This window comes from Brienomyrus brachyistius, unplaced genomic scaffold (assembly GCF_023856365.1).
Source record: "Brienomyrus brachyistius isolate T26 unplaced genomic scaffold, BBRACH_0.4 scaffold44, whole genome shotgun sequence".
Lineage (NCBI taxonomy): Eukaryota > Metazoa > Chordata > Actinopteri > Osteoglossiformes > Mormyridae > Brienomyrus > Brienomyrus brachyistius.
This window is the reverse complement of record NW_026042319.1, coordinates 559,612-587,492: the sequence shown is the minus strand read 5'-3', so window position 1 is coordinate 587,492 and position 27,881 is coordinate 559,612. Positions and strand designations below refer to the sequence as shown.

General features: G+C 46.9%; 1 protein-coding gene across 4 annotated transcripts in view; it reads left to right on the top strand.

Annotated features, from left to right (window-relative positions):
* Nucleotides 1-27,881, top strand: part of LOC125722941 (interleukin-1 receptor accessory protein-like 1) — a 242,827-nt gene that overhangs the window by 197,297 nt on the left and 17,649 nt on the right. For all 4 annotated transcript variants that reach the window (XM_048999237.1, XM_048999239.1, XM_048999238.1 and 1 more), the window contains exons 7-8: nucleotides 22,570-22,702; nucleotides 25,893-26,038. In XM_048999237.1, coding sequence (XP_048855194.1) covers nucleotides 22,570-22,702; nucleotides 25,893-26,038 — 279 coding nt within the window. The remainder of the gene's footprint in view (nucleotides 1-22,569; nucleotides 22,703-25,892; nucleotides 26,039-27,881) is intronic.

Here is a 27,881-nt window from a genome sequence, read left to right as displayed (position 1 = left end):
TGATATGTAATACGATATTTGTCTTACGTAAACAGGTGCAGTAATGCGACAGTCGTCTTTCTGTACGTTTAATTGTGACTTTATTGTAACACTTTAACAAACACGGGGAAATTCCCTTCCACGGCATGGAACAAATCACATGAATTATAAATTGACTCATCTCTTCTCTCCTGACCTTCTCAGATCTTTATTTCTCGCCCGGAGCAGTTTGCGCTTAAGACCTCAAATTGCTCTTTAGAGTCTCGTAGCAGCCTGTACTTTTTTGCTGTTCGTTTTTTTTTTTAAAGGATGTAATTAAAACAAACGATGGCGCTCGAGTGTGCACGGGATTGTTTGCTGCCCTTTTCTCCCCCCTCTCTCTGGTGAGTGTCAGGTGTGCGCCTTGCGGGAGCACGTGCTTTAATTCGAAGTCCTTGCAGGGGCTCATGGGACGTTAGCGAGTTAGCTAGCCAGAGAAAAACCCAGATCCTCTTGATCGGGCCAATTACCCAGCGTCCCCTGCTGCTGGTGGAACGGAACCACTGAATAATGAGAAGCGACAATAGGGAGGGGTCCTAGGGTTAGCCCGCAAGGCGGCAGAACGCATCAGGTAGGGACGGCTCCATGAGCTGTGACCCCACCGGTCATTTCCTACCAATTTGCTCCGATCTGCTCTTAATCGGCCCTTTCGTCTCCGGCCTGGGGCCCAAATTGCTTTCCCCAGCTTCCTGGCCACTGTACGGGTGGAGCTGTCAGTCTCACATGCAGCAGAGAGTGTGAAGGGTGATCTCCCTGGCCATACGCCTCTCTCTGTGTTTCGCGTCCGTCACAGCAGCAGTGACACACCTCAGCCGCGGGCTCCCTGCAGCAGGAAATCTGCGGTGCTGTTCGAGGAATACCAGCTAACATGCTTTACATGTGTTTGATTTCATGTGAAGAATCCACTGCTGGTATTTTACAGTGTAGATACTGTTTGTTTATTTGTGAGCTGAAGGATACGGAGTCTTTAACCTCAGTGAGTAGCAGTACTGCCTCACGTCTCCTTGGTCCGGGGTTCAAACCTTAGCCCTGTACTGTCTGTGTGGAATTTGTAACCCCCCCCCCCCCCCCCCCCCCGCCCCCTGTTGCGGTCTGGGAATCCTTTGAATATTGAATATCCGTTGTTAATGTGTCTCTCCTGTGTTGGACTGCCATCCAGAATGTGCGCTGAATTCCCTGTGGAAGACTTCCTCACCTCCCCGCAACCCTGACCAGTACTGCGATCTTTATTATCTCTTACGGGCTCTTTTTCGGTACGTTTGCTTTTTACTTTGGCATAACTGAACGCTGAACTTCTTGAGATACGGTTACAGTTATTGGTTTTTCTTCTGTAATGTGTTTTCATGACTCATATGAAAATATCCTGAACAGTGAGTTATATCTCCAGGAAGTCCGTGCTGCAGGAACCTCACCACCTATTTCTGCACAGCTTCATGTTCAACCATGTATAAAATGTTCATAAATTAGTCAGGCCGCCTTTTTTTTTGCTAGACAGAAGCGCGTCCGGCGTTCAGGGACTTGACAGTTCAGGAGTGAGCTTTGTTTAAAACTGTATGCTTCGTTCTGAGGACCCGTGAGATGGACGGTCGAGATCACGTAGAGCGCTCCAAATCCCACATAACAGACTGCATCACGGTTCAGGATCAATTACCTGCGTTAATTAGGGTAATTAGGCCTGACTTCATTAGCTGCTTTACCACTTTGGCTGGTGACGAACGGCTAACGATATTCCTGCGGAGTGCTTGTTTGTGTTTACTAATTACGTTTGTTGTATAAAGTGGCGCTAGATGAATGTCTTCAAAATCTCTCGAAAAATATGCTAAGCTGACGCCATCGCACTGTCGCCTCCTTAATCTTCCACCCGTCGTGACGAATTTGCACCACTCCTAACGAGCATGGCGCGCTAATTATACGGCTGTCAGGGTTCAGCCCCTGCACCTTATGAAGAAAGAGGCAGCGTAATGGCGAGTTGTTCTACAGGACGTGTGGTGCCTTCTGTGTGTTTGAAATCCCTACCATCCAATGGTCTCTCATATCCTGACCGTTTATTCCGTGTCGCTTAACCTGAGAGAAGCATCCTCAATTAAATAAACACATATATTCCTGTAAAGACTCCCCGCAGCCCCCCTCCCCCAGCCTTGGAAATGAAGGGCGACTCCACCAGCTGTACCAGAGTCTGAATCGCCCCTCCACCGTGCAAACAGGGGCTGCCAGCATCCAAATCTATGTTTGCGGTCCGGATGTAATCATCTCCAGCCGTGATCCTGGACCACTACAGCGGCCAAAGCGGAGCTGCTTTCATGAGGCTTGCTGAGTGCTTGAAAGAGCTCGGTTCCTGTCCGCTCTTTCGCTGCTTGGACTGACTGTAAAACCCACAGCTGTCCTTTAAACGTAGTCATATCATGCCATATGTTGTGCGATAGGTTGCTAATTTGGGTCTTGCCCAGGCGTTCAGCCTTGAGCCGCCAGGCCTGCAGAAGTTACAGCGGTGCTGTTGCATTGACGGCAGGTGTATCATAAAGGCAAATGCCTTAGTACTGGAATCAAGCCCCTGTCATTGGCCAGTGCTGGTGGGAGGTGGGTCTTCAGAGTCCACAATGGATGGAATTTAACTGACTTCCTACTGGGATAAATCAGGCGGTGATTTGGCGGGGTGTAGTAGGGGTGTAGTTTCCGGGCCTCATTTCCCCCCATCACCAGAAAACATAGAATTTCCGAACAGCCGAAGGGCCTGCTATTGGGCAGCAGTTAATCACACACCCCCCCCCCCCCCCTCGACAAGTCCAGGAATATCGCAGTGCCTGTACGCTGTCAACGGTAACTGGCGAAGTTTCTCTCTTTCGGCACAATCAGACAGCGTTCCTTTGCCGTCAGCCCGCCTGCCCTTTTCACTGGAACCGCAGTGGGTGATTTGGATGTCATTGTGGCTTTTTTGCTACATCCATTGTAATGATTTCTTGAGGCCTACATTTGAATCTCTGTTGTTGAAAACGCTTTTATCTTCCTCTTCAAAGCTAAAGGTCAGACAAGGTCCCACAGCACCGAGTCGCTGATCTCCGCAAAGCAGCCACGCGCACCTACGTTGTTCAGCAGTGTCGTGCTGATGCTCGTCTTCTTACTCTAATCCTTTTTTGTTGCTCTGCTGTATCTTTTCCCAACATACATTTTATACAGTGAACATCCACAACAACCTCTTATTTAAAACCACTTATTAAATAGAAAATAGGAAAAACAACAGAAGATTGTGAGAATATGAATACCTCTGCTTTACTGTTAGGACAGGCGATGCACGTGGAGATGTATGTGATAGGCACGCAAAAGCGTTAATTTGTTAAAGCTGCGTATAAAAATGCCTACCGAGCGACGCTCGCCACAGACGAGGCACAGACACATGGTAGAACATGCCGCCTATTTGCATGTGATGATTCTTCCTAATAATTTGCTTACCAGTACATTTCACACATTATCTCAGCACATTTTATAACTGAGCTAAGTTGCGGTTCGCACTGTGTGGAGGGGCTAGCTTTAATTGTTTTATTCTTAGCGATCAAGACAACGCTGCTGCATTGTAAACAACAAGGTATAATTTAAAGTTTAACAACAAAACGATTTCCCTTATTCTTCTTTATTGTCTTTTACACTTTATTGCACTTTTAGTATTTTGTTTACCCATAGTTATTCCTTTAGCTGGTATTATTGCGATACGTATTGACATCGTATAAACATCCTTCTTTACACCGAAGCTTTTGGATGAAATAAAAATGACAGTCTCAACATATAATCACAGGAAATGCAGTTGGCAGACAAATCAGCATGTACCTTCTATTCATATTGCCTCTGGATTCCCAAGTTCAAGCTTATTACTGTGATCATGGAAGTTATGTGGTTAAGTGGAGTCCCTCACCAGGACAATATGACTTCATCGCACTCTGTGTGCTGCAGATGAAAATGTTTTAAACCCCAGATAGACAGCCATTGTCAACTGAAAAGGAGGAAAGGAAAGAAAAATCTTTGGGTTATTAGCGGTATTTTTAATCCAGAAGACCAGACACTCATCTCCCTTCCTTACTTCATGAGGATTTCATGTGCTGAACTCTACCACCATGTCACATTCTCCCAAACTGTCAGGATTCCCAGCTCTTATGCATCTGACATGACACTCGTACTTTCAGACTGTCACGCTCACGCAAGAAATCTTACGCCGAATATATATTATTCCATCATAAACCCCAAATTAGCGACATGAAAAGCTCTGGGGTAATTCCCAAATCTTACAGAGGTTAATAAAACTGTTACATACATGTAGATGTGTTTGCTTGTGCATGCAGACTTGTCTCAAATTGAAGATCAGCCAGCCAGCTGACCCGAGTTGGCAATCTGGACTGTTAACATGGCTCTGTGTATTATCCTTTTCTGAATGTTCATCAATACATCCTAATTAATTCCTAATTAAGGAAGAGCCTGTCTGAGCTACCCTTACAGGACCTGACCGTGTATCGCCAAGCTGACTGACCCATGTGAGAGTGGTATCTCGGCATGCTAACGAGCAGGTAGCAAGACGAACGAGGAGAGGCCATGGTTAATGACAGGCAGAGCCCAGCGAAAGCCTGCTCTCTCTCTCTCTCTCTCTCTCTCTCTCTCCCCCCCTCTCCCTCCCCCTTTCTCGTTAGCGCTCCTGTGTTAATTATAAATCCGTCCTGGCGTACCCCGTACCGGAGCAGATGGAGGAATGGAAGGGAATTTAAGTGAACCTTTTCATGTTTCTATAGAAACCCGCTCTGGAGTGAATTAGCCCCAATCTATCAATTCCGCACTGCGTGCGTAAAACTCATCGCAGAGAGTCTGCCGCTGTTTTCACGTGAACTGCATGCCTGCTCGCTGTGGAAGCGCTTAATGTATGATAACTGTGAGACGAAACTGATTAAGACTGGATTTTAGACTTTTTATGTTGTATTTTATGTCTTGATTATCCCCTTCATTCATGGCCAGTGAAACTACAGTATCATCGCAGAGGTAGCTACCGTCTTAAAATCATGAAATTCTGAATATGCATACTGTGTTCAGGCAGTGTACGTCTCATGTCAGATTATGTCAGCAGAATGTGTTTCATGTGAATAAATTAGCCGTGTATGAAATAGGGGATTTTTATATTGAATTAAAGTTAAAAATCTTCATCTGACATGCAGCCTTGGGTTCAGAATACAGTTGATGCTGCACCCGAAGTATTGCAGAAGTTCAGAGCCGTCGTCGGTGCTGAGATTTGCTGAAGAGCTTGTATTTAAATGCACTTGAACACGGCAGAGTGGAAGCAGCCCCCCCCCCCCCCCCCACACAGCCACCCCCAGCCCTCCCCATTTCGCTTGTGTTGCAAATCTGCAATTAAACGATGCTCTCCCAGTCCCCAGTCGCCACGGCAGCACAAACCCAGAGCTTCTAGCCGTGCCGTCGAACCCATCCCCCATACTCCTGCTGAATGTGCCAGACGCCCAGGGAAGTTACTCTAGTTTTTTTCTCTCTTTTTTTTTTGCAGAAGTTAGCGTTTTTGGAGAAAGCGTGGCTGGAGTGACAGGACACTTTTCCGGTACCTCGCTTGATTGGCCCACAGGGCCATCTGGGGTTTCGTCCTAGCAGGTGTCGTGCCCCAGCACGACTGTGGAGTGTTAGCTTTCTGGTGATTCTCACTCCTGCGCTGCTCATTACTTTCCAGTCTCCTAGCCAGTTTGGTCAGCAAAGGTTTATCGCCCCCTTGTGGGGGTTGTCATTGGCCCTCCCCTTCTTTCTGTTGGCTTGGGTGTTATGCAGCGGGCCAACGCTGCAGGTCATGTTATGCAGGTCAAGAGACTGAGTGTTTTGTGCTCCTCAGTTGCTGTGTGCACATGGGACAAAAACAGCTGTATGAAATATCATCCCATTGTTTTGAGTAAAGCTAGGTGTATAAAAAAAACTGTCACCAACAAAGGGCGATGAACGATCAGCTCCCATCCTCTCTCGTCGACTGTGAAAATTTGCACAGGACCACACCGGCACGGTTGACATGCACCCCAAACAGAGGGCTTCATTTCGCCAAGTAGCTTCGATGCCGATTCAACATGCTCAATCAGGCGAAACAGCGGAAACAGGGCCAACCGTGTTCAGCCGTGCCGCTCATGCTGGCGCGACGGGCAGCCACCGACTCTCACCGGTGGCCCGACTGCTTTCGCTGGCCAAAAATCAGCTTGCTGTGTTCCGGGCATCAAAGTGCTGGTCAGCCCAGGTCAGTTGCTGCTGCTGCAACAGGAACTTTCGCAGAACAGTATCTCGCCATTGTGTGAATATCCGAGGAATATCCGCGAGAACCGCTGTAAACGCGGTGGCGTATGCATCCTCGACTGTTCTACTAGCCTGATTATTAGGCCTAATTCATTTGTTTGTCAGGATTTGACGTATCAGGCATTTTGGTCCTGTTCAGTGAAGCTGAAACTGTGTTCTGCTGCGTATGCAAACAACCAAAGAATAAGAGAGGAAGAGAAACAACAAAAGAGAAAATGGGAGGCAGCGCTCGCGAAAGAACAAGAGTTTTATAGATATAATAGTGAAAACTTTGGTTTTGGCTTGGAGAGGAACATGGGGTGCTGAGTAAGGAGCTAAGTGCAGAGCAAAGTGGCTGGTCCAACCTTTTTTGGGGCCCCAAGCAAAATCTGATAAATCTACTTGTCATTTTTCACCATCCTTTCCATTCTGACAGGTTGATGAGATGGGACGCCCCCTGGTGGCCGCTGGACCCTAAGCAGCCACTTAGTTCGCTTATGCCTTAGGCCAGCCACTGGTGTGATGCCCCGGAGTGTAAGGGAGAAGGAGGCAGGTGGAGAAGCAATGAGAAACGTGTGGTTGCTCCATCAACCTGTCCTGCTGCTATTTGCCAGTGAGCTTCTTACCACCACAGCATTTAACTGCTCAGCGGACATTTTCATCCAAAGTGACTCACGCAGAAGACTTTCTTACCATTTCACACAGTCCGATGTTTAACGGTGTCATTGGCATTACTGATCTTAGTCACCAATCCCCGTCTGGAAGATGGTCTAGGTCACAAATGCAGTCCCTTAACTTCTTTTTGGCCCAGAGGCAGATTATACAGTGACATCCTCAGAATTACAGAGTGGAGTGTGTCGCTGTACAGAAGTTACAAGGCCTCTGTGATCAGGCCTGTTGTGGTTTATCTGAAAAAAATCTAGTTCTTTTGGTCACAGCAAGAGCACCAGGATTCGTTGTCATCTTCAAATGCTCTCGGGTCTCGGCGAGCAGCGCCCTCTTCATTCAGTAGCTGTCAGTGCAGGTCCACAGTGGGAAAAATGCCACACTGTACAAAAGGGGCTATAGGTCTCTGATAAAGAAGAAGGAAATGCAGACACAGTGGGCATGAGGCATCAGGAAGCCTGGTGGTGGTGGGGGGGGCTGAAGGTCATGCTATGCTGAGACGATGTTCGATAGTGGCAGCGTCTGTAAGTCAGTCCCTAACCCACTGGCTGCACTGCCACAAAAATGACCTCAAGCTCAAACAACTGTGCTCATTTAAAAACTGAGCCCCCTGCTGGCAGGTCGCAGTGCACAAACCTCTCCGTTCGGCGTCCCCAGTGGTCGACGCCCCTGAGTGTGCATCCATAACTCCCACCCATATCAGCGGCCAGCAGGAGGCGCCGCGCGGCATTTTAAGCGGCTCAGCTTTGTAGCTCTGCTTTTCTTTTATTCTGTATTCTTTTGCCATTGGTCAGAAATATTCAGTATCAGCTTCTTCCAAATGAGTGATGTGATTTGATTTGTCCCTCTAAACTCAGTATAAACTCCAGACTATTGGAATCAAAGACACGTCTCCAGTGAAAACTGAATATAAGGCTTTTCTTCACATGAGCTGTAATCTGTTTGAAAACACTGTATTTTTACATCAGCTCATCAGCAACTTTCAGGCAGATAACTATAATTAATAACTCCCATAAAAACCTCTTACGTGACGGAGCCGGGGCCAGGAGGCCCATCGCCCCCCCCCCCACCCTAACTACAGACAGCTGTGCAGGGGAATTAAAGGACAAGCTGTCATAACACGGGGAGCACAGACCAGTGAAGCAGGAGAAGGAGACGAAGGATTGGGGAATGAGGGATTTAGGAATGAAGAAGAGGCACACGGGGCAAAACAGGTAGCGACTTCACAACACTTCAGTAACAGGACTGGGGAATGACTAACAGGGAAGTACTTAAATACGGGAACTTAATGAGATAGGACTAGGAACAGCTTGTAACATGGGGATTCTATAGGAGGTTAACGAGGGGGCGTGGCTCACTGGAGGAGCGGCACGATCGCAGTGTGACACAAGCATCTGGCCAGGAAAGCGGTTCTGTCTGAGATGTTGCAGCAACTAAACCTGCTGTTGTCTTCATATGCATTTTTCTTGTTGCAAAATGACAAGGATGCCCCCCCACACACACACACAAATGAGTAAGAAGGAAAGAGTGTTAAAGCTACTTTTCTAAAGATCATACGCATAATTGGCAGCACAGTACTTTAAGTGGGTAATACTGTTGCCTCATATCTCCATGGTTAGTGTTCGACTTCAACAAAAGGAGCTTCCTCTTTGTGAGTTGGCATGTTCTCCCCTGCCAGGTGGGTATCTACAAGAATGTGCCCTACTATGGACTGGCATCTCATCCAGGGCGTACCCAGGGTGCCTCGTGCAGTTTGGGTAGATTCCAGGAACCCTGAGATCCTGACCAGAATAAGTGGTTAGAAGATGGGCAGATGTTCATGAAAGAAGTTAATCTCCATCACCATGTTCGCCCAGCCACATAACCAGGGTGTTGCTGAGTCACCCAAGGTGCATTGATATTTCTTAGGCGGGCTTTATCATGCAAAAAAAAAAAATCTTTGTTGTCCATGCAGGAGTTCAGAGGTCCACAGGAACGCCAGGGGATTTCGCGATCAGTCACCAGTCCTTGCAGGTTTTGCTCTGTACAGGCTCTGGCACATTGAAGGGCCACTGCGGCAGGCGTCCTGCATAGCATATCCTCGGCACCACTCACTTCTCAAAGCCTTTAGTCTCATCTAAAGAGAAGTCGCTTAAGGTTTTGACAGGAGCCAAAAAGAGCAGAAACAGTGAAGCCAGCTGTGTGTCTCCATCCCATGGGTAGCTTAATTGTCTGCTTCTCACATATTGTGCAACATTTCACACATCATTTTTACACCATTGTTTATAGACACATGGTGTGATTCACTTACTGTTAAGCAGTCTGCAAGCAAAGTAGCTTCTCATTCTGAGATATTTTAATTACACCCCTTGACACAGGCCTTCTGCTTGGTGTGACATATTTACCTGTGGCTAGCAGTAAACTGGTGATTTGCATCACCATCATATGACAGTTTTTCAGAATCAATACAGGCACCAAACTTCTCCACTTCAGTACTGAAGTTAAGGACCTCCACAGGGTTGAACTGCCTTCATTGTTTGAGCTGCCCTTGGTGAAAAGACCCTACCCCCACCCTTCTGGTCTTGTAAAAACAGTGCAGAAAGACTGGAAATATTGATTCAGATGATGAATCTTAATAGAGGAAAACTACCTCCTTTCTCTGAATGTTGAGTTTGTGGCATTGTGAGATAGGGTTAGTGCAGGGCTAGGCAGCATCCAGCAGGTTTTCTGTCCTACCTGTTGAGATACTATCTGCCTGAGATCTGGTGTGGCTCCACAGAGACCAGGTAGGATGCAAAACCTGCTGGATCCTGGCACTCCGGGATCAGGGTTGCCTGCCCCTAAAAGAAAGAATAGCCAGTGTTGCTCGTTTTGGAGGCATTTCTGGGGCCTCTGTTTATCAAGACTGATTTTATGTGGTTAGGGACCTAATAAACTTTCTGTACCTCCTGCGACCTCCTCTAATCTCTCCTTATCCTTGTTTAAGGAGAACAGTCAGTTCTTTTATGTAAGGAAATTGATAAGGACAAGGTTTTGTGTTCAGCCCCAGCTCAACCTGTGCAGGGTTGCCTTGGCAACCTCTGCAACGAAGAAATCTGGCATAGTAAGGGGACATGCGAGTGTAAACCAGGAAAGATGGCAAGCGGACAGAGGGCAGGGGTGCTTAGGTACTCGGAGAACCATTTGGCTGGACTGGACATCTTGGCCAACAGACCGATGAATTTTGCACAACCTGACTCCTCCATTTTTGCAAGCTATAACACATTTGTGATGTCACAAGCAAAGCATTCATTTATATTCTGTATGGATACAACATTCAGTTACAGTGGAAATCAAGAGCCATGTTTGATTACAAATGGCTGTATTTCCTGGGCTTATTCGGGTATGTGAGATGCAGAGCCTTCTGCTCAGAAATGTGAACCAGTCTTTGTGCATGACCTCATTTCTTCTTTAAGAACCTGCTCACAGATCCTCATCCATCTGCCTGTCTCGCCTTCCCTGCCTTTTAAAGTGCTGTTGATCCCATTTCTCAATCTCGTGAACATAAAGCAATCTTACAGCACGCAGGTGATGAGGTCGGCCCATCTACTGTCCCCTCGGCATGCGGAGCCTGTTTAGAAAAAACATACTGATGGATGATTTGGGCGTCTCTCCGAACGCTGAGCTTTGCGGAAAAAAGCGAGGGGGAAACAGGGAGTGATTTACTAGCGATTTAAGTCCCGTGAGAGGTGTCGGCCCCCAGTCCGGGCCTCAGCTCGCCGCGCTGACGGAAACAGTATTTGAGAGAAAAATGACACATTTGATTCCATGAAGATATGTGGTTGCTGTCTGGTCACAGCTTCGCTGGGTTTTATCAGCCTGAAGCTCCCTGTCTGTGCATCACTGCTCTTCTTTCACTAAATGCGTCTGTGTGACTCTTTTGTTTTCTGTGTTTGTTTTTCTTTATATTTTTATTTTTCCTAATTTTTAGGATGTTCATGTTGTGTTTTCTTTTATTTTTAATTGTGTTTTTTATATAGTGCAAAATATTTATAAAGCTAGAAAGAAAGAGAAAAACTAGCTGAATTTTCCTAGCAGTGACTCCAAACACCTCGGAGACGGACGAAGTTGGTCATCGTTAGAAATAATGAGGTAGTGCTGAGAGACAGACATCTTTCTGCATCTTTCTGAGAGAGTAATTATGAGAAGTCTTGAAGACAGGAGAGAATGTATAATGCTGAGTAGCTATGCATGTAGCCATTTTGTTAGTCAGATCCTTGCTGTGATATGAGACAGACCCCTAATCACCCTTAGAGTCAGACCTGAAAATGTTTAGCCTGTCCCACTTTGCAGTCTCCCAATCTGCCCACCGCCCTGAAATTCTTCACCAAAGGTGCTTGGCGTTCACGGCCGCACTGGCAAATGGGTAAGCAGGGTGGGGCTAAAGAGGAGATTAGTGAGCATGTATTTTCTGGCTGAACTGCTGCTCCTAAGCCGGAAAAGCGGCCGGATAAGCTACGCCGGCTTCTCGACAGGCAGTGGAAACTCTTTGTGATAAGAGTAAATGGGGGCCAATTCCAGGCTCTTTTAATCAATTAGCCACAAGCTCTAGGCTACCTGTCCAGCAAGCTGAGGTTCATATTCTGAAGCACATCATTGCTATTGTTATTATTATTACTCTTACTGGATTATTTTGTAGATTCACAGACAAAATCCAGTAGACAATAACTGTATCTGTGGGGATTCTCTTGTCCTTCATTCATAGGGTCCAAGAGTTTGACCTCTGTAGAGATCTCTGTCACTATACACTTATATACCTTTCGGTTCTGCAGTCTTCCCATTTCTTATGGATATTTAACTTGCTGAAACCGTTTCAGGAGCTATGCTGGTGTCCCGTCCACAAAACCAAGGTATGAGTGTCTGCCCGTATAAACAAACCCTCGTACATCAAAAAATGATCCATACTGAGTCCCCTCTAGGAGTTATTGTGTTTCACAGGCAGGTTTTGGTTGGCCAGCGCAGACCTTGCATGTCACTGTGTAGCCAGTCACTGTGATTTGACCCATAAAAATGTGTCTGGCCTTGAGACAGGTGCTGCTTTGTGTCGTTTTGCCAGCTTGGAACCGGGCCTGGCCCATCCAGATAGCACCAGCAAAACTCCATCCGGAAAGCCAAGGGCAAAAGTGCACGTTTGGGGATTTGGACACCACTCAGAGGAGGCAAAGGGGCATGCCCCCCCTCCCCCATTCCTGGTCATGCCCCCGGAAACCAGGGTAACTTCCTCCTGGCAAAGTACAGCCCTGGAGCGTTAGGCATGTGGAGCTGTCTGTGTGAAACCCGCCCGGGCCTACTGACACTCCATTCCAGTCAGCCTCTTTATCAGCTGCTGTCTCCTGAGCAGGAGGACAACACAGAGGGCAAGGATAAGACGTCCCTCTCTTATTAAACTATAATCTGCAGGTGTCACTCCCAGCAGCCTGTTGATAAAAGTGGTGTGTCCCAGCAGGCCGGACTGAGCCGGGCGGTGGAGCAGCTTGCGGCCTCTCGCTTCTGAGGCATCTTAGACCCTGGGTCCACTTGAGCCCACGAGGTGACAGACAGCTCCCTCAACGCTCATCTCAGGCCTCAGCCTGGCTGACACATGTCGATGCCGCCCCTCCTTCGCTCTCCCCTTGCTGGGTTTCAATGTGACCCCCCCCCCCCCCACCCCCCGCCCCGCAGTTTTGTGCAGCTAAATCCTAAAGGCTTAATGTAGGAAAATAATCCAGCTCTCACACATCTGGCGTGACAACTCACGCTTTCAGACTCTCACGCTCAGGCAAGAAATCTTACACCAAATCTGTATTATTCCATTATAAGCTTAAAATTAGCTACATCAAAAGCACTAGGGTAGTTTGCAAAACCTACAGACTATTTACAAGGCAATACAAGTGTTGTATACATGTAAGTGCGTGTGCATGTGTGTGCAGACTTGTCTGAAATTTAAAATCTCACTTTGACCAACTGACCAATTGAGTCGGCAGCCCAGATAATCAGTTGAATGAGCGGAGCCTGCGGATAGAGGAAAGATGTCAGGCAACCTGAGAGAGATTTAGTGAGCACGAACGATGGAGAGAAGGCAGGGAGAGAAAACAAGTGAGGTTTGATTTAATGGGACAACGTAAACTCCTGTCATTCATTGCTGTGTTTGTTCTTGTGGTCAGACAAAGACTTAAAGATCCTGAAGATTTCAGAGAAGGACAGAAACTGCATCCCATAGAAGCGCTAATGGCTCACGCACCCGAAAGCTAGTCAGGAACCAGAGAAATACCCACTGGTGTAATTACTTATTGGGCACCGCGTTTGTCGCCACTAGCTCGGTTGCTGTTGAGGATTAACAGGCCTGCATAACTGTCTCCAGAAATGAAAAGCGAGGAAGATAAACCTCAAAGCTGCCACGAAGAAGCTCCAGTGGAGCAGTGGGAGAGGGAAAACGTCTGGGCTAGAAGGGAGAAAAGTAAAGAATCTCTACCAAAGTGAGTGGTCTTGAGGAGCCAGCAGCTTCAGGGAGCCAGTCAACTCATGCTTCTTCAAGAGTACCCATCCATCTCATCCTGTCCAGGGTCTCAGGAGGTCCGGAGCCTATCCCGGGGGCTACAAACGCAAGGCAGGGAACAGCCTAGGATGGGGGGCCAACCTATTGCAAGGCACACTCACACACCAGTCACTCACAGATGCACACCTATGGGCAACTCCAATCAACCTCAGCATGTTTTTGGACTGTGGAGGGAAACCGGAGTATCCAGGGGTAACCCCATAACAACATGGGGAGAATATACAGACTCCGCACACATGGGGCCACAGCGGAGACTCGAACCCGGGTCCCGGAGGTGTGAGGCAACAGTGCTAACCACCATGCTGCTCCTCTTCTGGAGTACCATTTCCAGAAAATATATTTCTTAGAAATGAGCATGACAGATTCTTTTTTCAATGGATACAAATATATAACGGTATCTAGACTAGATATTGATATTAGTACAGACGTTTCATGCCAGTTGGACTAAGTTGTGTGTCAGTGTTGCTATGCTATATATCTGAAAGCTTATGACCGAAACTATTTTAAATGTAGATATTTTGGGCAGATGGAGGAAGACAGATTCCTGTGATCATGCGGGTTTAATATGGTTATAGAATATAAGTTGAGACAGTTGGTGCAAACTTTCAGAGAGACCTCATAAGCTGCCTGATATTCAATTTAAAGTGTTAAAGTAGGCAATCTGTGGATTATTCTCCAAATGGGCAGTAGATTGTACAGTAGGTGCAAAGTCAGTCCCAGAAGTTGTTTTATACTTGAGCACATCAAGGTACCAGCGTCTGCTTCAGTGAAAATCCACTAATTTGTCTTTCATCAGACTGTAAGCCATAAATCACGACTGGCATAAAAGCTCCGGACAGGTGAAGTTTTTGCTTTTCGAACATGAGAAGCTTTTATTTCTCGGTGTTTGGCAGGTCTTTCTTCTGCTCCCCAGTAGATGGATATGACCCGTAATTACCATTCAGCGAGCTCAGTGTCATTAAATAAGAAAAGCGCAGAGACACTGAGAATATTAAAGAGCTGCTGCTGTTTACCTCTGGTTGTGCGCTGAAGGAGGCCAAATCGAAAGGGTCTCTTCCGCATTTTGGGGCACAAATTAGAATGAGAAGTTATATATCAGACAGACAGGTAGCGAGGCACAATCCAAGGCTCCGGCCGAGGATTTACATAACCCTTGTGCATTTTGTAAGACTTGATTGGTGTTGTTTGTTTTTTTACTACCAACTGAGTGAGAGCTTTTCTCTGCAATCAGAGGCTGAAGATTGTCTCAGCGGAGTTGATGAGAGCTCAATTAGCTAGAATAACATAATCTACCGGGTAAACGAAGATGCCGCCAAAGTGTCAGCGAGGATAATTAAGACCGCTCTCGCTCACTGCTGAGAACATTTTCTTGGTACACACGCATGTGCGAGATGCGATCACCACTGGTTACCATGACCGTCCAATCGAACAGTGTTAGCTACAGCTGCTTCCAGCAGTCCATAAAATTACATATCTGTAAAGAAAGAAAGAAACCTTCTTATGCCATGAAAGTTATCTTCTGCGCAGTGGAACATTATGGGCCACTCTGACTCGTGTGTAACAGCTCGACAGTTATACACACTTATTCAGAGTCGGCCTGTACGTGCCTCTTCCCATCCTGCAATGCTGGGTTTTATCGCGCCACGCTTTGGCTGACATCATGTGGAAAGTGTCTCTTGTTCCACTGCTGTCTGTCATGTTGTCCCCCACACACCTGTCCCCTCCCCTGCCACTGGGGCACAAGAATTTGCATTGTGTTTCTCGGACCTCACGTGACAAATAATCTTGATACCTGAATAGAGAAGCGAACAGATTAGCCATCATGTAATACTTACCATAGTTGCTCTGCTCTCACAGATATAACAGCTTCGTATTAAGTCCTTCCCGATTGAAAAAACCCATCAACCCATGAAACAGGAAATGGACGGTATCACCTGTCATTTATCAGAGCCAATCATTTCAAGCCTTCAGCTTGGCTAAGCCTTATGGGATGCTAACAGCTTCTCCAGAAAACCTTCAATGTCCCTCACAGGGAAGGATGTTCTCTGCATCGCCATCCCGCCCCACATTATCCCAGGGATGATGCCTTCCTCAGACTAACATTCCCAGTGACACAGAGCGAGGTTCTGCTGGCGCCAGAAGATTCTCGTCGCTCCGAAGCTTCATGACTAAGACGTATTTATTTATATCTCTAATTGAAAATACCAGGCAGTCAAGATCCTTTCACAGTTTATCTATGCAGTTTGAATTTGTCAGTCAGATGTCAAAAGGTACATTTTATTTGACAAATTATAACAAATATAATCTTGTCGCTGTATTACCATAGGGGCCTTGCCTGTTTTTGTGTGACAGGAATAATAATTATCTTAGACTGGAATGGTTTTCGAAGGCAGATAAAAGGCAGCAGTTTCTTGATTGTTGCAACCAAATAGCTGAAAAGGTGTAAACATTAACGCATCCAGCACCAAATGCGTGTGTTAGTATATAAAAAGTCCTGCTGACATTGTACCCGAGGCTGTGTGACATCACCAGCCAACTGGCATGCAAACTCCAGGTCCAGTCCAGCAGTGCTGGATTTCACATCGGACAGGCCTGCTTCTTCAATTCGGTTTATTTTTATATACTGTCCTTCCCTACAGTTTTCCCAAAGCACTTAGCAAATAAGGACTATAGCATGACAGACGCACAGAACAGTTACACCGAGTTGGTGTTAAGAGGCTCTGGGAGCCAAAGGCTGTTTCTAGGGGACAGTCATCGTGACAGCAGAGTGATAAACAGCTAACCCAGCTAAAATGTGCTGTGGAGTTTTTTAAAAGCTGAGCTGATGCTGTGAGCTTTTTCCAGGGAACGCTGAATCTAACCGAGCAGTGGATATTATCGATCTGTTGATTCGAGGGGGGAAGCTTCAAGAGTGACAACAAGATTGCAGAACTGTCTTCCTCGGGCAGCGTCTGTTGTGTCCAATGTCACTGGCCAGCCCTGGGCAGTGTTTAGACAGAGACGTGTGTCACTGGTGGAGGGTTTCCCGCGGGCGGGCGGCTCTGTTTATTTAATTGTTTATTAATGAGTCCCGCTTGCGAGGTGAGAACGCATCGCTTCACTCAGCGTGGCTATTGATTCTATGTTAATGTGGAAAGTAAAACATGCAGCACTTAGAGCCACGTGGAAAACTACAGCTGTACCTCTCATTGCTAACATTAATACTGATAATACTCTGTTGAAAAGGATCGTCTGCCTAGGAAATGTGTTTGCCTACGTTCACAAATCTGAGGGTGCAGTGCGTGGCTCCACGGGTTTGGACACTGTGACTGTGATCAATTAAATTCAGTTCAATTCAATTTTATTTGTATAGCGCGTTTTCACAACATTACATCGTCTCAAAGCGCTTTACAGCATCCCCTCCCAAAGCCCCCAGTGAGTAAGCCATAGGCGACAGTGGCAAGCAAAAGCTCCCTAGATGGAAGAAACCTTGGGAGGCACCAGACTCAAAGCGGGAGCCCATCCTCCAGGGGCTGACAGAGGAAGTCAGAAGAGCAAGTTGGCAAGTCCCAATTCACACCGTTCCAATTAGACTTTCCCAATCTGAAGGTTGTTAGTTCAAATCCCAGGGTTGGCAGAGTGATGTCGGCATTGGGCCCCTGAGCAAGGCCCTTAACCCCAATTACTCCAGAGACTGGCTGACTCTGCTGTTGTTAAAAAATGTATGTCGCTTTGGATGAAAGTATCTGATCAATATGTCCGATGAATATGAGAAGCCAGCTATACATTTCTGTAGTTTCATTTCTAATAATAGCCAAATATTGGTACACCGATGGACGGATACCCACACCGTCTCTAAGCTGCTTTTTAAAGGCATTTAAACGGATAGCGGGTTCTGTACAGGCACACACTCAAAATTCCTGAGTAAGCGTAACTCCATCCTGAATTACTATGGTGGTTTTATGTTGGCAAACCTTTCAGCTACTGTGAATGGGCTTCCCTCTGTTTAAAAAACATTTAAGCCATGCAAAGTCAATATGTGTTACGCGCAGCAAGAAAAAAAATAACATACAGCTATTAAAGTGCTATTTTTAAATTGAGAAAGTGCACAGCCCCGCTTAGTACGGCAGAAGCGCCGACCCTGAATCCGCGCCGTTAACGAGGCCTCGTCTCCGTCATTGAATGGTAGGTTAGGTAGCATGTTCATGAGCCTCCAATGCCACAGTGAGACCAGTGTAATGCACTTGAGACAGAGGGGGTTGTCAGTGTTCCTCCGCACTGCCATCCTCATAAAGCCCTCACTTCACATAGCTCCCAACCGCCCCCTATCAACCACAAAATTCATTTAATAAAACTGCGAAGGGGGAATCTGGTCTTCTGAGCTGAAACCTGCTTCTCCGTGGGTGTGTGGGTGATGATTCCTCCCCTCCTTTCAATGGCAGAGCAGATCGCAGACAGGTCACCAGTCATGGAGATGATGGCGAAGTTCTCGCGGACCTTTAATGCACTGCACCCTTGGCTAGTTAACTCTGTGCTTTCCGGGTTCCAGTCTGGTTAGTGCTGGTTATCCCGCTCAGCTCTGTGACTGTAGTCTGAAGACACCAGCTGTTGTTTTTCTCTACTGGTGTTTACTGGCCTTCCTCAGCTCTTCTGCTTCCATAAGTCGCAACTGGAATTTGAATTTAAACAGCCAAATAACAGGGATTTTTTTTTTATAGGAACGTCGTGTGGACACTACAAACCCCATTCCGATATCTTTATTGAGAAATGAATGGTCTTTGGCTATAAATTGCACAGCTATTCTTTCCAGTTTGAATGACGGAAATGTGAGTGACCACAATTTGTTTGCCGCTCGTCTGCACTTAGTTGAATTCCTGCTACACGAAGTCCTCGAAAACGCTCCCAGCGGCACAAGCTCATAATTGAACTCACTTTTGTTTATTCATTTCCCTCCCTGATTCCGTGGGCCTTTCAATTGTTTTAATTAAATGGATTCGGGGGGCTTAAGTGTCCCGGCTCTGAGACGTATGCTATTTTTTTTCAGGAATCACCAAGGTTATCTCGATTCAGGCGTGCCACACGGCACATCTGTTATGTTAAATAGCCCCTTAACCGCAGCCCTAGTCGGGTGAATTTAAGCAGTACACAAATGAAAGAGATGGCAAACCCAGCTGAGAGAGTGAGGGACTCTGGCCATTTAAATATGAATACGTATGGAGGCTTTCAGGGAATAGCGGGGATCAAACCGCGCTTTGACATAAGTGCCCAGTAAGTGCTGATAAATCTCTTTAAAATCTGCCTGCACAGACAGCCATGTCTACAACATTTTTTTTTTCTCCGATGGGCAAAGTGCAGGTACCTGTATCCATTAAAGGCTCTACTCTGTATCCATGTCAACTCTTCAGAGAGCAGCTGCGACGGAGCGGCGGACATGTGTCACAGAACCGGACGGATATTTACCCCCAGGGGCCAACCATGAGCTTTCCTGGGTGAAAAATGAATTTTGTTTGGCAAAAGTCATCCAGGGTGATATCTGACAGTCGCCAAGCCTGAAGGTTAGGGAGCCATGCTTGTTACCCAGAAGGGGACCTACTGTTGTTCTGCTATATCTGAAATCGTTTCATGAAAACATGTACAAGCTTTATAAATGGCTGGGATATAGGACTGCAGTTAATGTGAGTGGTTTTCATAAGAGCTTCTGAAAAGGGGGAGACCCCCACTGCTTCACCGCATCGCAGAGCCTGATGAAGTGCATCTTGGTCCAAAGCTGGAGATGATGTATGTGTGTCTTAACTTCATACAACTGAAAACAAGAGGTTTTGTCAAGTGCTTGTTTCCAATGTTGTTACAGCTGTGGTTTGAACCCACAGCCCTTGGGTCACCTCCCAGCTCCCTAGCCAGCACTTCTGAGAGCCATTTAGCCCAATCTTGTGTCAACAGCTCCTCTGGGATCAATTTAAGACCCCGCCCCCCCCATCTCCAGCAAGACCAGCTGTCAAATCAATAAGCCTGACGAGGATTCAGTGTTGCTGCCAGTGTGGCGAGAGTGGACCAGTGGGATATAGGATCTAGACCCACTACTGAGGCTTGATGTCATAAGTGAGGCAAAGATGTAGCAAGTTTACTTTTGCAAAGAACAGAAAACCAAACACTATTTCCAAAAATCTTTGCTCTCCAAGAGTAGCTGTTTTCCCAGAAACCTCTGGTGCATTGATCAGTAAAAAGGACAGATTCTGCATTGTTTTCTTCATTGTTTTGCGCAGGAAGACTGGGGCAAGAGAGAGACTTTTCTTAAAAAGCCATAAAGGCAACAGCACAATAGACTGTAAGTGTGAATGCCAAAATGATGAATGAATAAATGAAAAGTTTTCTGAACAGAAGAAGCCTTTGGATGTGATGGACGTTTGATTTTTCAACCACAGGCTTGTTGATTGTGAATTCTGCTGTTGTGTGCAGTGGGTTAGTGACGATGCTGGTTTAGAGGCAGAGACAGACAAGGAGACAGAGAGAATGACACAGAGATGGAGAGCGATAGCGTGGAAGAGAAACCCAGCTATGTATCAGTGGCTGCTGACTGTATGTAGTGCTTCTGGTGAGTACAGTGACAGGAGTGACATAAATGCTCCTTCCAGCACTACATTTCCCAGAAGACCTGAGAAGGGACTCAGCCAGCAGACCAATTAGCATGCAGTTGGTCAGGTGACAAAACAGGAGCAAGGGGGCGGTTACGGGAGCCAGGCTGCAGAGATGGCGCCTACAGTGCTTGAGCAATTCAAGGATGATGAATAAAAGACGATGATATTACTAGGACAGTAACAAGCATTATTTATATCACCACACCCATAATATGAACTGGTCAGTCTCGTTGATGAAGGCTAACTGACTGCATTCTGTACTTCATATCATGACTGAGTCATGATAATTCAATATTGTCATGTTCCCAGTTCCTTCCATAATTAAGTTGTCAGAAAACAATGTCTAGATCAGGCAATTATAACCCCTTCAGATGCAAAGGCAGTACCGTCATACTGTGCAGTTTGGGCGACCCGGAAAGGAGCAGAAACATTATTTTAAATGTTATAAGTGGCAAATCCTTTGCCTCACTTGTTTTATGGAAGGATGAGTGTTACCAGGGATTCTACTGTGTGTGTAGGTGTTAATCAGAACCTTAATGGGTAAGAGTTCAGGTGTTTCGCAGGCAACCTCTTAGTTCCTGCAGTGCAAGGGGCTGGGGCCCAGGATGGGGCAGGACACACCCACACATCTGTCACTCGCACACGCACACCTACGGGCAGTTTCGGAGCTCCAATTAATCTCAGCATGCTTTTGGACTGTAAAGGGAAACCGGAGTACTTGGAGGAAACCCCACGACGACATGGGGAGAACATGCAAGCTCCACAGTTGGAGCCATGGCAGAGACTCGAACCCTGGTCCCAGAGGTGTGAGGCAAACAGTGCTGGGTCACGCTCATATCCTCTTAAAATTTTCAGAACCGTGGGAGAGGTTTTCGTGAGAAAGAATCCAGCTGATGTCTCGGGTTCCAGGCTGACGCCGCTGCTGGTCGAATGCTGCAGCTTTCTGGCAGTATGACTAAGACGGGCTTTAGAAAACACCGGTGAAGCAGGGAGGGAGAGAGCGGGAGAGAGCGGGACAGCGACTTGTGTTTGAATTGATTTTAGAAAATTCGCATGTGCGGGTGTAAATAACATAAAATGCAGCTTCTTCCCAACCAATGTGAGCGTGATATGCAGAAAGCACAGCACTTACTGGGAGTTTAATGCGCAGCGTTTTAATCCCGTTTCCAAAGCCGTGAGCGAGAAAAAGGAAGAAAGTCCCGAACCTGCTTGTATAATCAATTAGACGCATGTTGCCTATGGACAGCGGCGACAGTGCACCATGTGCCCGGGGGAGAGGTGTGACCAGCAGGAATGGCAGAGTCTCAACCTAACTGTGCAAATGTGATACTCAGAGGGAGAGCAGGCAGGACTCCTTTCTACTGTACACGTCTCCCCGCCGCTGCCGCCATAATCTTTCGACCGGATGTTGCCTTTGTAAATCTACAGTGACCCCTTGTGGAAGGGAGTGGTATTGTTTAAACATGGAACCCTAATTTTGTTTTATTGGTTACGTTAAGTGTATGTTGGCATCAATACCAAAACGTGAGATGAATGACTGATAAAGTTGCGTGTTGTTTTGTGTATGTGTGTGTGTGTGTGTGTGTGTTTCAACTTGGAACAATGCTTGTAATGCTGAATTCTTTTGTTTGTAGTTTTTCCATTTTAAGCTTTATAGATGGATGAAAGTTGGATTCAGGCAGTCAGAGCTGTCTGTCAGATGGGTGTCACTTTGAACAGGAACAACTTCCTGCTTGAGAAACGGTTTCCCCAGTGAGGTTTTTTTTTTTTTTTTGACAAACTGTATCAATACCTATTTGTCCTCAGCGATGCAGCAGGATGATTAATTAACCTCGACTGATCTCCATGTACGATTGCCTCGTGTTAGCAGGCGCGGCTACGGGATGCTTAGCGCAGCATGTCCTGCTCAGACGTGCATGTAAGCATGGTGTAAGAATCTCCCCCCCCCCCCCCCCCCCCCCCCCCGTAGGCTTGAGAGGCGCGATCAGCACCCATTTCTGTCACTTCCCTCCCCCGATGTCACAAACATGGCACAGAGATATGATTGAGTGTCACTCAGCAATAATTAGAATTACAGTTTAGACCGAGCCGTGTGTCTCTTCCCACTCGTTTCATACACAAGCACCAATTTGTGCCCCAGCAGTGCTGCTAAAACCACTGCCAGTGCACATATCTGGCTGTCGAGTGTTTAACAGGCTGTAGGTTCTGAACCAGCATCTCTGGATAAAATGCATCGATTTGTTTGCGATTATCATTGCAAGATATAATTGATGTGGACAGTGCGTGCGTGCCGTGCAGTGCTTTCCCCACTGCGAGTGCCGTAGGCTGTCCGTTTTCTTGATCTTCTCCTATGATTCAGTGCAGGATGGCAGTGGCCCAAGCTCAGCGTGGGTGACTTGTAAAGCGTACCGTGTTCTGCATCTCTTACAGGAAGCCCCATCAACCTGACCTGCCGGGCCTTCTTCGGTTACAGCGGCGGAGTCAGCCCCCTCGTCTACTGGATGAAAGGAGAGAAGTTCATCGAGGACCTGGACAACAGCCGGATCCGGGAGAGCGACATCAAGTAAGTGGGGTTGCCAGCGCGTGATATGGGGATTGAAACGTGAGGGTGTTTCCGGGTAAAGCCGCCTCACGATACTGCTGAGGCGGTGAAGGCGATGCCCGTAACACGTGAACTTATTTGCTGGCGCCCTCATTAGCTTTATGCAGCTGAACCAGGGAGCCTGGTTCTGTCGTCAGCAGGAAAGTTCCTCGTCGGTGGGGGTGGATGGGGGCGGCTTTAATGCTTCTTGAGTGAGGCAGTTGCAATGTCTCGATCTTGTCTATAGGGCCATAGTCTTTTCGCTGGATGATACTGGAGATTACCGTGGAGACGGACCCAGCGGGCAGGCACAGGGTCGTCCACAGTGCTGCCCACGGATTGAGGGCCACCCGTGCAGGAACAAAAGAGCCCATTGGTCTAAGAACCAGACAAAACAGCATTTGTTATCAAAAGGGCCTTTTCTGTTTAATAGGCTGGCCTTTGTTCTGCTTAACCTGGGTTTGTGTGTGTGTGTGTGTGTGTGTGTTCATGCACACCATGAGCATGATGGACAGAGGCCCTGTTCCAGATGACAGCTCACATAACACAGGCAGCCCCTGCAGTCGTGGCCCACGGTTCACCGGGCCAACAGGAAACTCCATTAGTCATGGTATCGTGGGAGAGCAGGGCGTCACTGCGAAGCAGACACCTGGCCCACCTCCATGTGGAAGAATCTAGTTTTAGCTGAGCCATCTGATCTTTTCATCTTTTATCAGTGTTTCATCCTCCATATTACATCCCAAAATACCTAAGTAAGCACACACATTACACGCTAGTCCTCTCTCCACACCCCCTGCCCCCCCAGAAAACTCAGGTACCACTCACTGCACTCTGCAAATTGAAGTTAATATGCAGGTTAACACCACTATGGGTGCAGTCAACCGGAGGAGAACAAAATTAGCCATTCAGTGCCGTGACATTTAAAATGTCTTTGTTGGCTGTGTGCGGTTCAGCGCGGCCCAGTATATTCACCTCGCAGCATTCCCAGCAAAGAGGCAAACAGAATTACACAAATTAGATGTCAAATCTGGAAGAATGAGAGGGAGTGAGTGGGGTTAGGTTTTTCTGGTCGCCCAGTCGCAGGGATATTTTTGGCGCTGAGTATCTAGTCATCTTGCAGGCCTCCCTCAGGCCAGAGTCAGGACCTGCCCCCTGGAGGCTAAGGAGAGCCACTGCAGCGCCCTTCACAAAAGTACCTACAGCAGAGTGCAGAGGCTGACAGCTGTGTGAGAGGAGCGCGAGCTGACACAGGCCTCAGGAATTTCACATCAAGTCAATGATGACACAAGTCACCAGGCCTCTCCTAGGAGTAATGAGATGGTCCTGCAAACCTCACTGCCTCTCTCACCTGACCCTGGCTGACTATGAAGCTGGGAGTGATGGTATAGCAGAGGACAATGGCGTAAATTTCAGAGCTGGGGACTCAAGTCACTGACCTGTGACTTGACTGTGACCTGTGACTCCGATTCAAATCGCAAATTTGATGACTTGTGACTCAACTCTGCAAAACTGATGGGAAGTCTTGGACTCGACTTGGACTCAAGGTCAAATGACTCAAGACTTAACTCAGACTCCATTGTTTTGACTAGAGACTTGACTTGGACTTGCCAAGGTAAATTCTACCTGAAAAGACCCAAAACATGACCAAAGTGGTGCCGTCACTGACAGAGCAAGCCTGAATGCATTCTGTGGTCTCCTCTCTTTCACACAAGAAACTGCAGAGTTTCACTAATGATGGACTCTGTACCCACTAGCATCTCAAATGCTATCTCAGTTCTGCCACTGTGGGAAGTAAGTAGACCGAACACAATGTTCAGTAGAATACAACTCTGAATCTTGACGTTCATCCAAGCCCACTTCTGACATTAATATATATCATATAAGAAACAGAAAGAAAGTGTCGGAAAAATTATCTTCAATGTCAGGAGCAGTCAGTCCAAAAATGATTTTAAAAGCATCATCATTTAGTTTAATCTAATTAAGTCATTTTTAATATCCATTTTTTTTCTGTTGGCAGTGCGGACGAAGTTTAAATATCCATATTTAACCTAATAAATGCTTTCAGTTTTTATGGGGAAAAAAACATGTTTTCTTTTTATGTTCATTTTGTGTTTCACGGAAATCACTTGTGGTTCTATGGGATGTGAGGGAATCGCCGCATAAGACGAGGAACAGAAGAGCGTAACACGGAGATGCGAGGGAGGAAGAGGGATCTCGTCTGAGTGCAAGAGGGAGACGGGTTCAACGGATAGCCGGGGAGGGATTAAAATGCAAAACAAACCGTTGGGGAAGGCTGGAGGGCGGGGCTGGGATCTGGCTGGGGGGTTTGGGTTCGTGATCTAGAGCTTTGCAGAAAACACACTGAAATGATACCATCTGTCATGCAGTACAGGTGATGCGAATGAACACGCTTGTCCTCGCTCTGCCCCTGTATGTCACACCCCCGGCTTACAGCATGTTGCCCCATTTTTCTGACACTGTAAGAGCAGCGATTCCGTTTTCGTCTCCGTTTCCTCCAGCGACACAAAGCCCTGATGCCTCATTACAGCACAGAGGCGAAAGGTCACCAGTGATGGTTATGAATTGCATTTCAGCCCTTGGGCAAAGAAATAACCTAATAAAATAAACCCTTTTAAACTTTAATGCTGCTTTTATTATGAGCCAGGGTATCGTAAAGCGAGCACAACAACATCGACACTGGCAAATGTAAAGAAAGAGAGACCTTCTTCTTTTTTCACCGTGCTTGTTCAGTATGTCCCCTGCAGGAGAGATTTGTCTGATATATGGAGCATCATTTCCCACCATTTCGTGGTTTCTATGGCAGCGGTTATAAAAAATTGTATTTTTCTTTATTATTTGGTTTCCTCCCTACAGTGATAGCAAAGGAAGCCTCTGTTATTGAATTTCCATGCATTCGAAATCCCAGACTCATTAGCATAAACTGGCAGCAGGCCCTCTCAGCCGCCGTGGCAAAAAGGTCGCTTGTACGCAGCCTGTGGGTTTATGCCCTTACCAGCATTCCGTGTCTCCAGTCCTTAGCCAAGTCGTCCCAAGTCAGAGGTCTGGATTCCCTCTCTTTTATTTCTCTTGAATAATAGCGTCATTATAAACGAGGTGAAATCTGGTAACTACCAATAATGGCCCGGACTCTCATTGAGAATTTTCCTCGCAGAATCATCCGAGAGCACCTGGGGGAGCTGGAGGTGTCAATCTCCTTGACCATCGATTCCGTGGAGGAGGCCGACCTGGGTAATTATTCCTGCTATGTGGAGAATGGCAACGGCAGAAGGCAGGCCAGCATCCAGCTCAGCAAACGAGGTAAGGGCCCGATCTCCCCACACCCTGCGGGCAGCCCAGTGTCCTAATCCATACCCTGCCATGTTTGTTTTGTTTTGGTCGCACCTCACAGCTAAAAATGTTTGCTTTCCACTGGCGCCTGGACTGAACAGATATCACTGATGTCTGTCTGCATGGTGCCACACAGAGGATCACGCCAGACAGAGATGGCATCGCACACCTCTTCACGCGCTTTGCTCCGGGTCTTTCCACAGTGGAAATAAAAGCCGTGATGACTGTGACACTCACAGAGGACATCGGGAGCACATTTGGATATCTGAGAAGTCACAAAAGCACACAGGGATGTCAGTCGAACCTTGGAGTCACAACCTTTTAATGTTCAGACGCTAAGCCAAAGGAAAGTCTCCGTAGCCCGAGAATAGGCGATAGGAAGAGGGACAAAGAAACATAAGACTGACAAAACTGCCAGTAGTGACAATGATTAGGGATAATAATGATGAAAGGTGAGGTAGTAAGAATACTAATCACTACAGAGTAACTATTTAGTGACACAGTATTTGCCAGTGGATGCAGTGGTACTGCAAGTGCAAGGGAATGCGCGAGAAAGATACTGTAAATATAGATGTTATAATGCAATAATACTAAAAATACTCCAAGTACCATAAATTCTATATTGTAAATATAATAAATACCATAGCACTTAAAGGTCCATGGAAGAGAGCGATGAAAGGTGTTTATGTATTTATGAATCGGAGTCTGTTTCCTCAGACTAAGGACAGACACCAGCAGTGTGACCAGGGCAGCATTAAAGTAGAGCCCCAGTTACCTGAGGGCCAGACCCAAGGCCAGTGTGGTACGACGGCACCGAGGGAAGCCGGCTGTGGGACTAGGAGGCTGTGGGCGGGGCTTAACCTTATATGGCTGAGCCTGCTGTTTGGCCATGTGCCTGTGGGATGGCATCGTGAAGCTCCGCCCTCTGATGTAGATGTACAGTGACAAGCACCACTATTCAGCCGCCTACACTGTCATATTACTGCATAAAAGAAACCGCCCGTGTTAACGTGTCTGAGCAATAGCCCCACAGGTGCCCCCGCCCTTTCCCTTCTTGCTGGCCTGACATTTTAGCATGTAGCCCTGTGTAATCAGAAGATGATGCGTTTTCAGTTGCTTAAACACACTCCCTTGATTTAATATAAATATTATATCACCTCTGATTGATATAATTACCTTCATTTATCTTCTGAAGCAGTGCTTTCATCCAAGGTGACTGCTAAAGCGGTCTGTCTCATAGCTTGGCAGTCTGCCGGAATTCGGGATAATGCAACAGCAGTCAGTCCTCTAGCGTAAAAAGAGAAGCCCTCATGGATGTGGATATATTCCACATCAGATTGATGGAGGCCGAGGTAGGGCTGTGAGGAGAGGAGCCCTGACACATCCATCAGTGCCTGCATCTTATGCATTATATTCCAGCCGACCATCCATCTTTAAAAGCCGCTTCTCCAAAGGCGTCTCATCTTCACTCCGATTTACAGTCGCCGAATCTCTTGACGTGAATGTCGGGAAGGGAGTAGGGAAACGCACAGGAACACGGGGAGAACATGCAAATTCCACCCAGGGCATAGCCGTGCGCCCAAATGAAAATGTCAGAGGAAATTAGATTGTTTACTAGGCGGCATTAATACTAAATATTCCTCAGGGACCATGTGATAGTTGGCAGTCTGCTAATTCACAGGCCGCTCCCCAGTGCACTGACTGCGCAGGGGAATGTCCGGCACGTTAGCTGGCATGTGGCTTCCTTCACGCTAAAACGCTTCACGCTGTGTTTAGCCTTTTAGGAGATTGTGTGCTGTTTACGGTCCCAGCG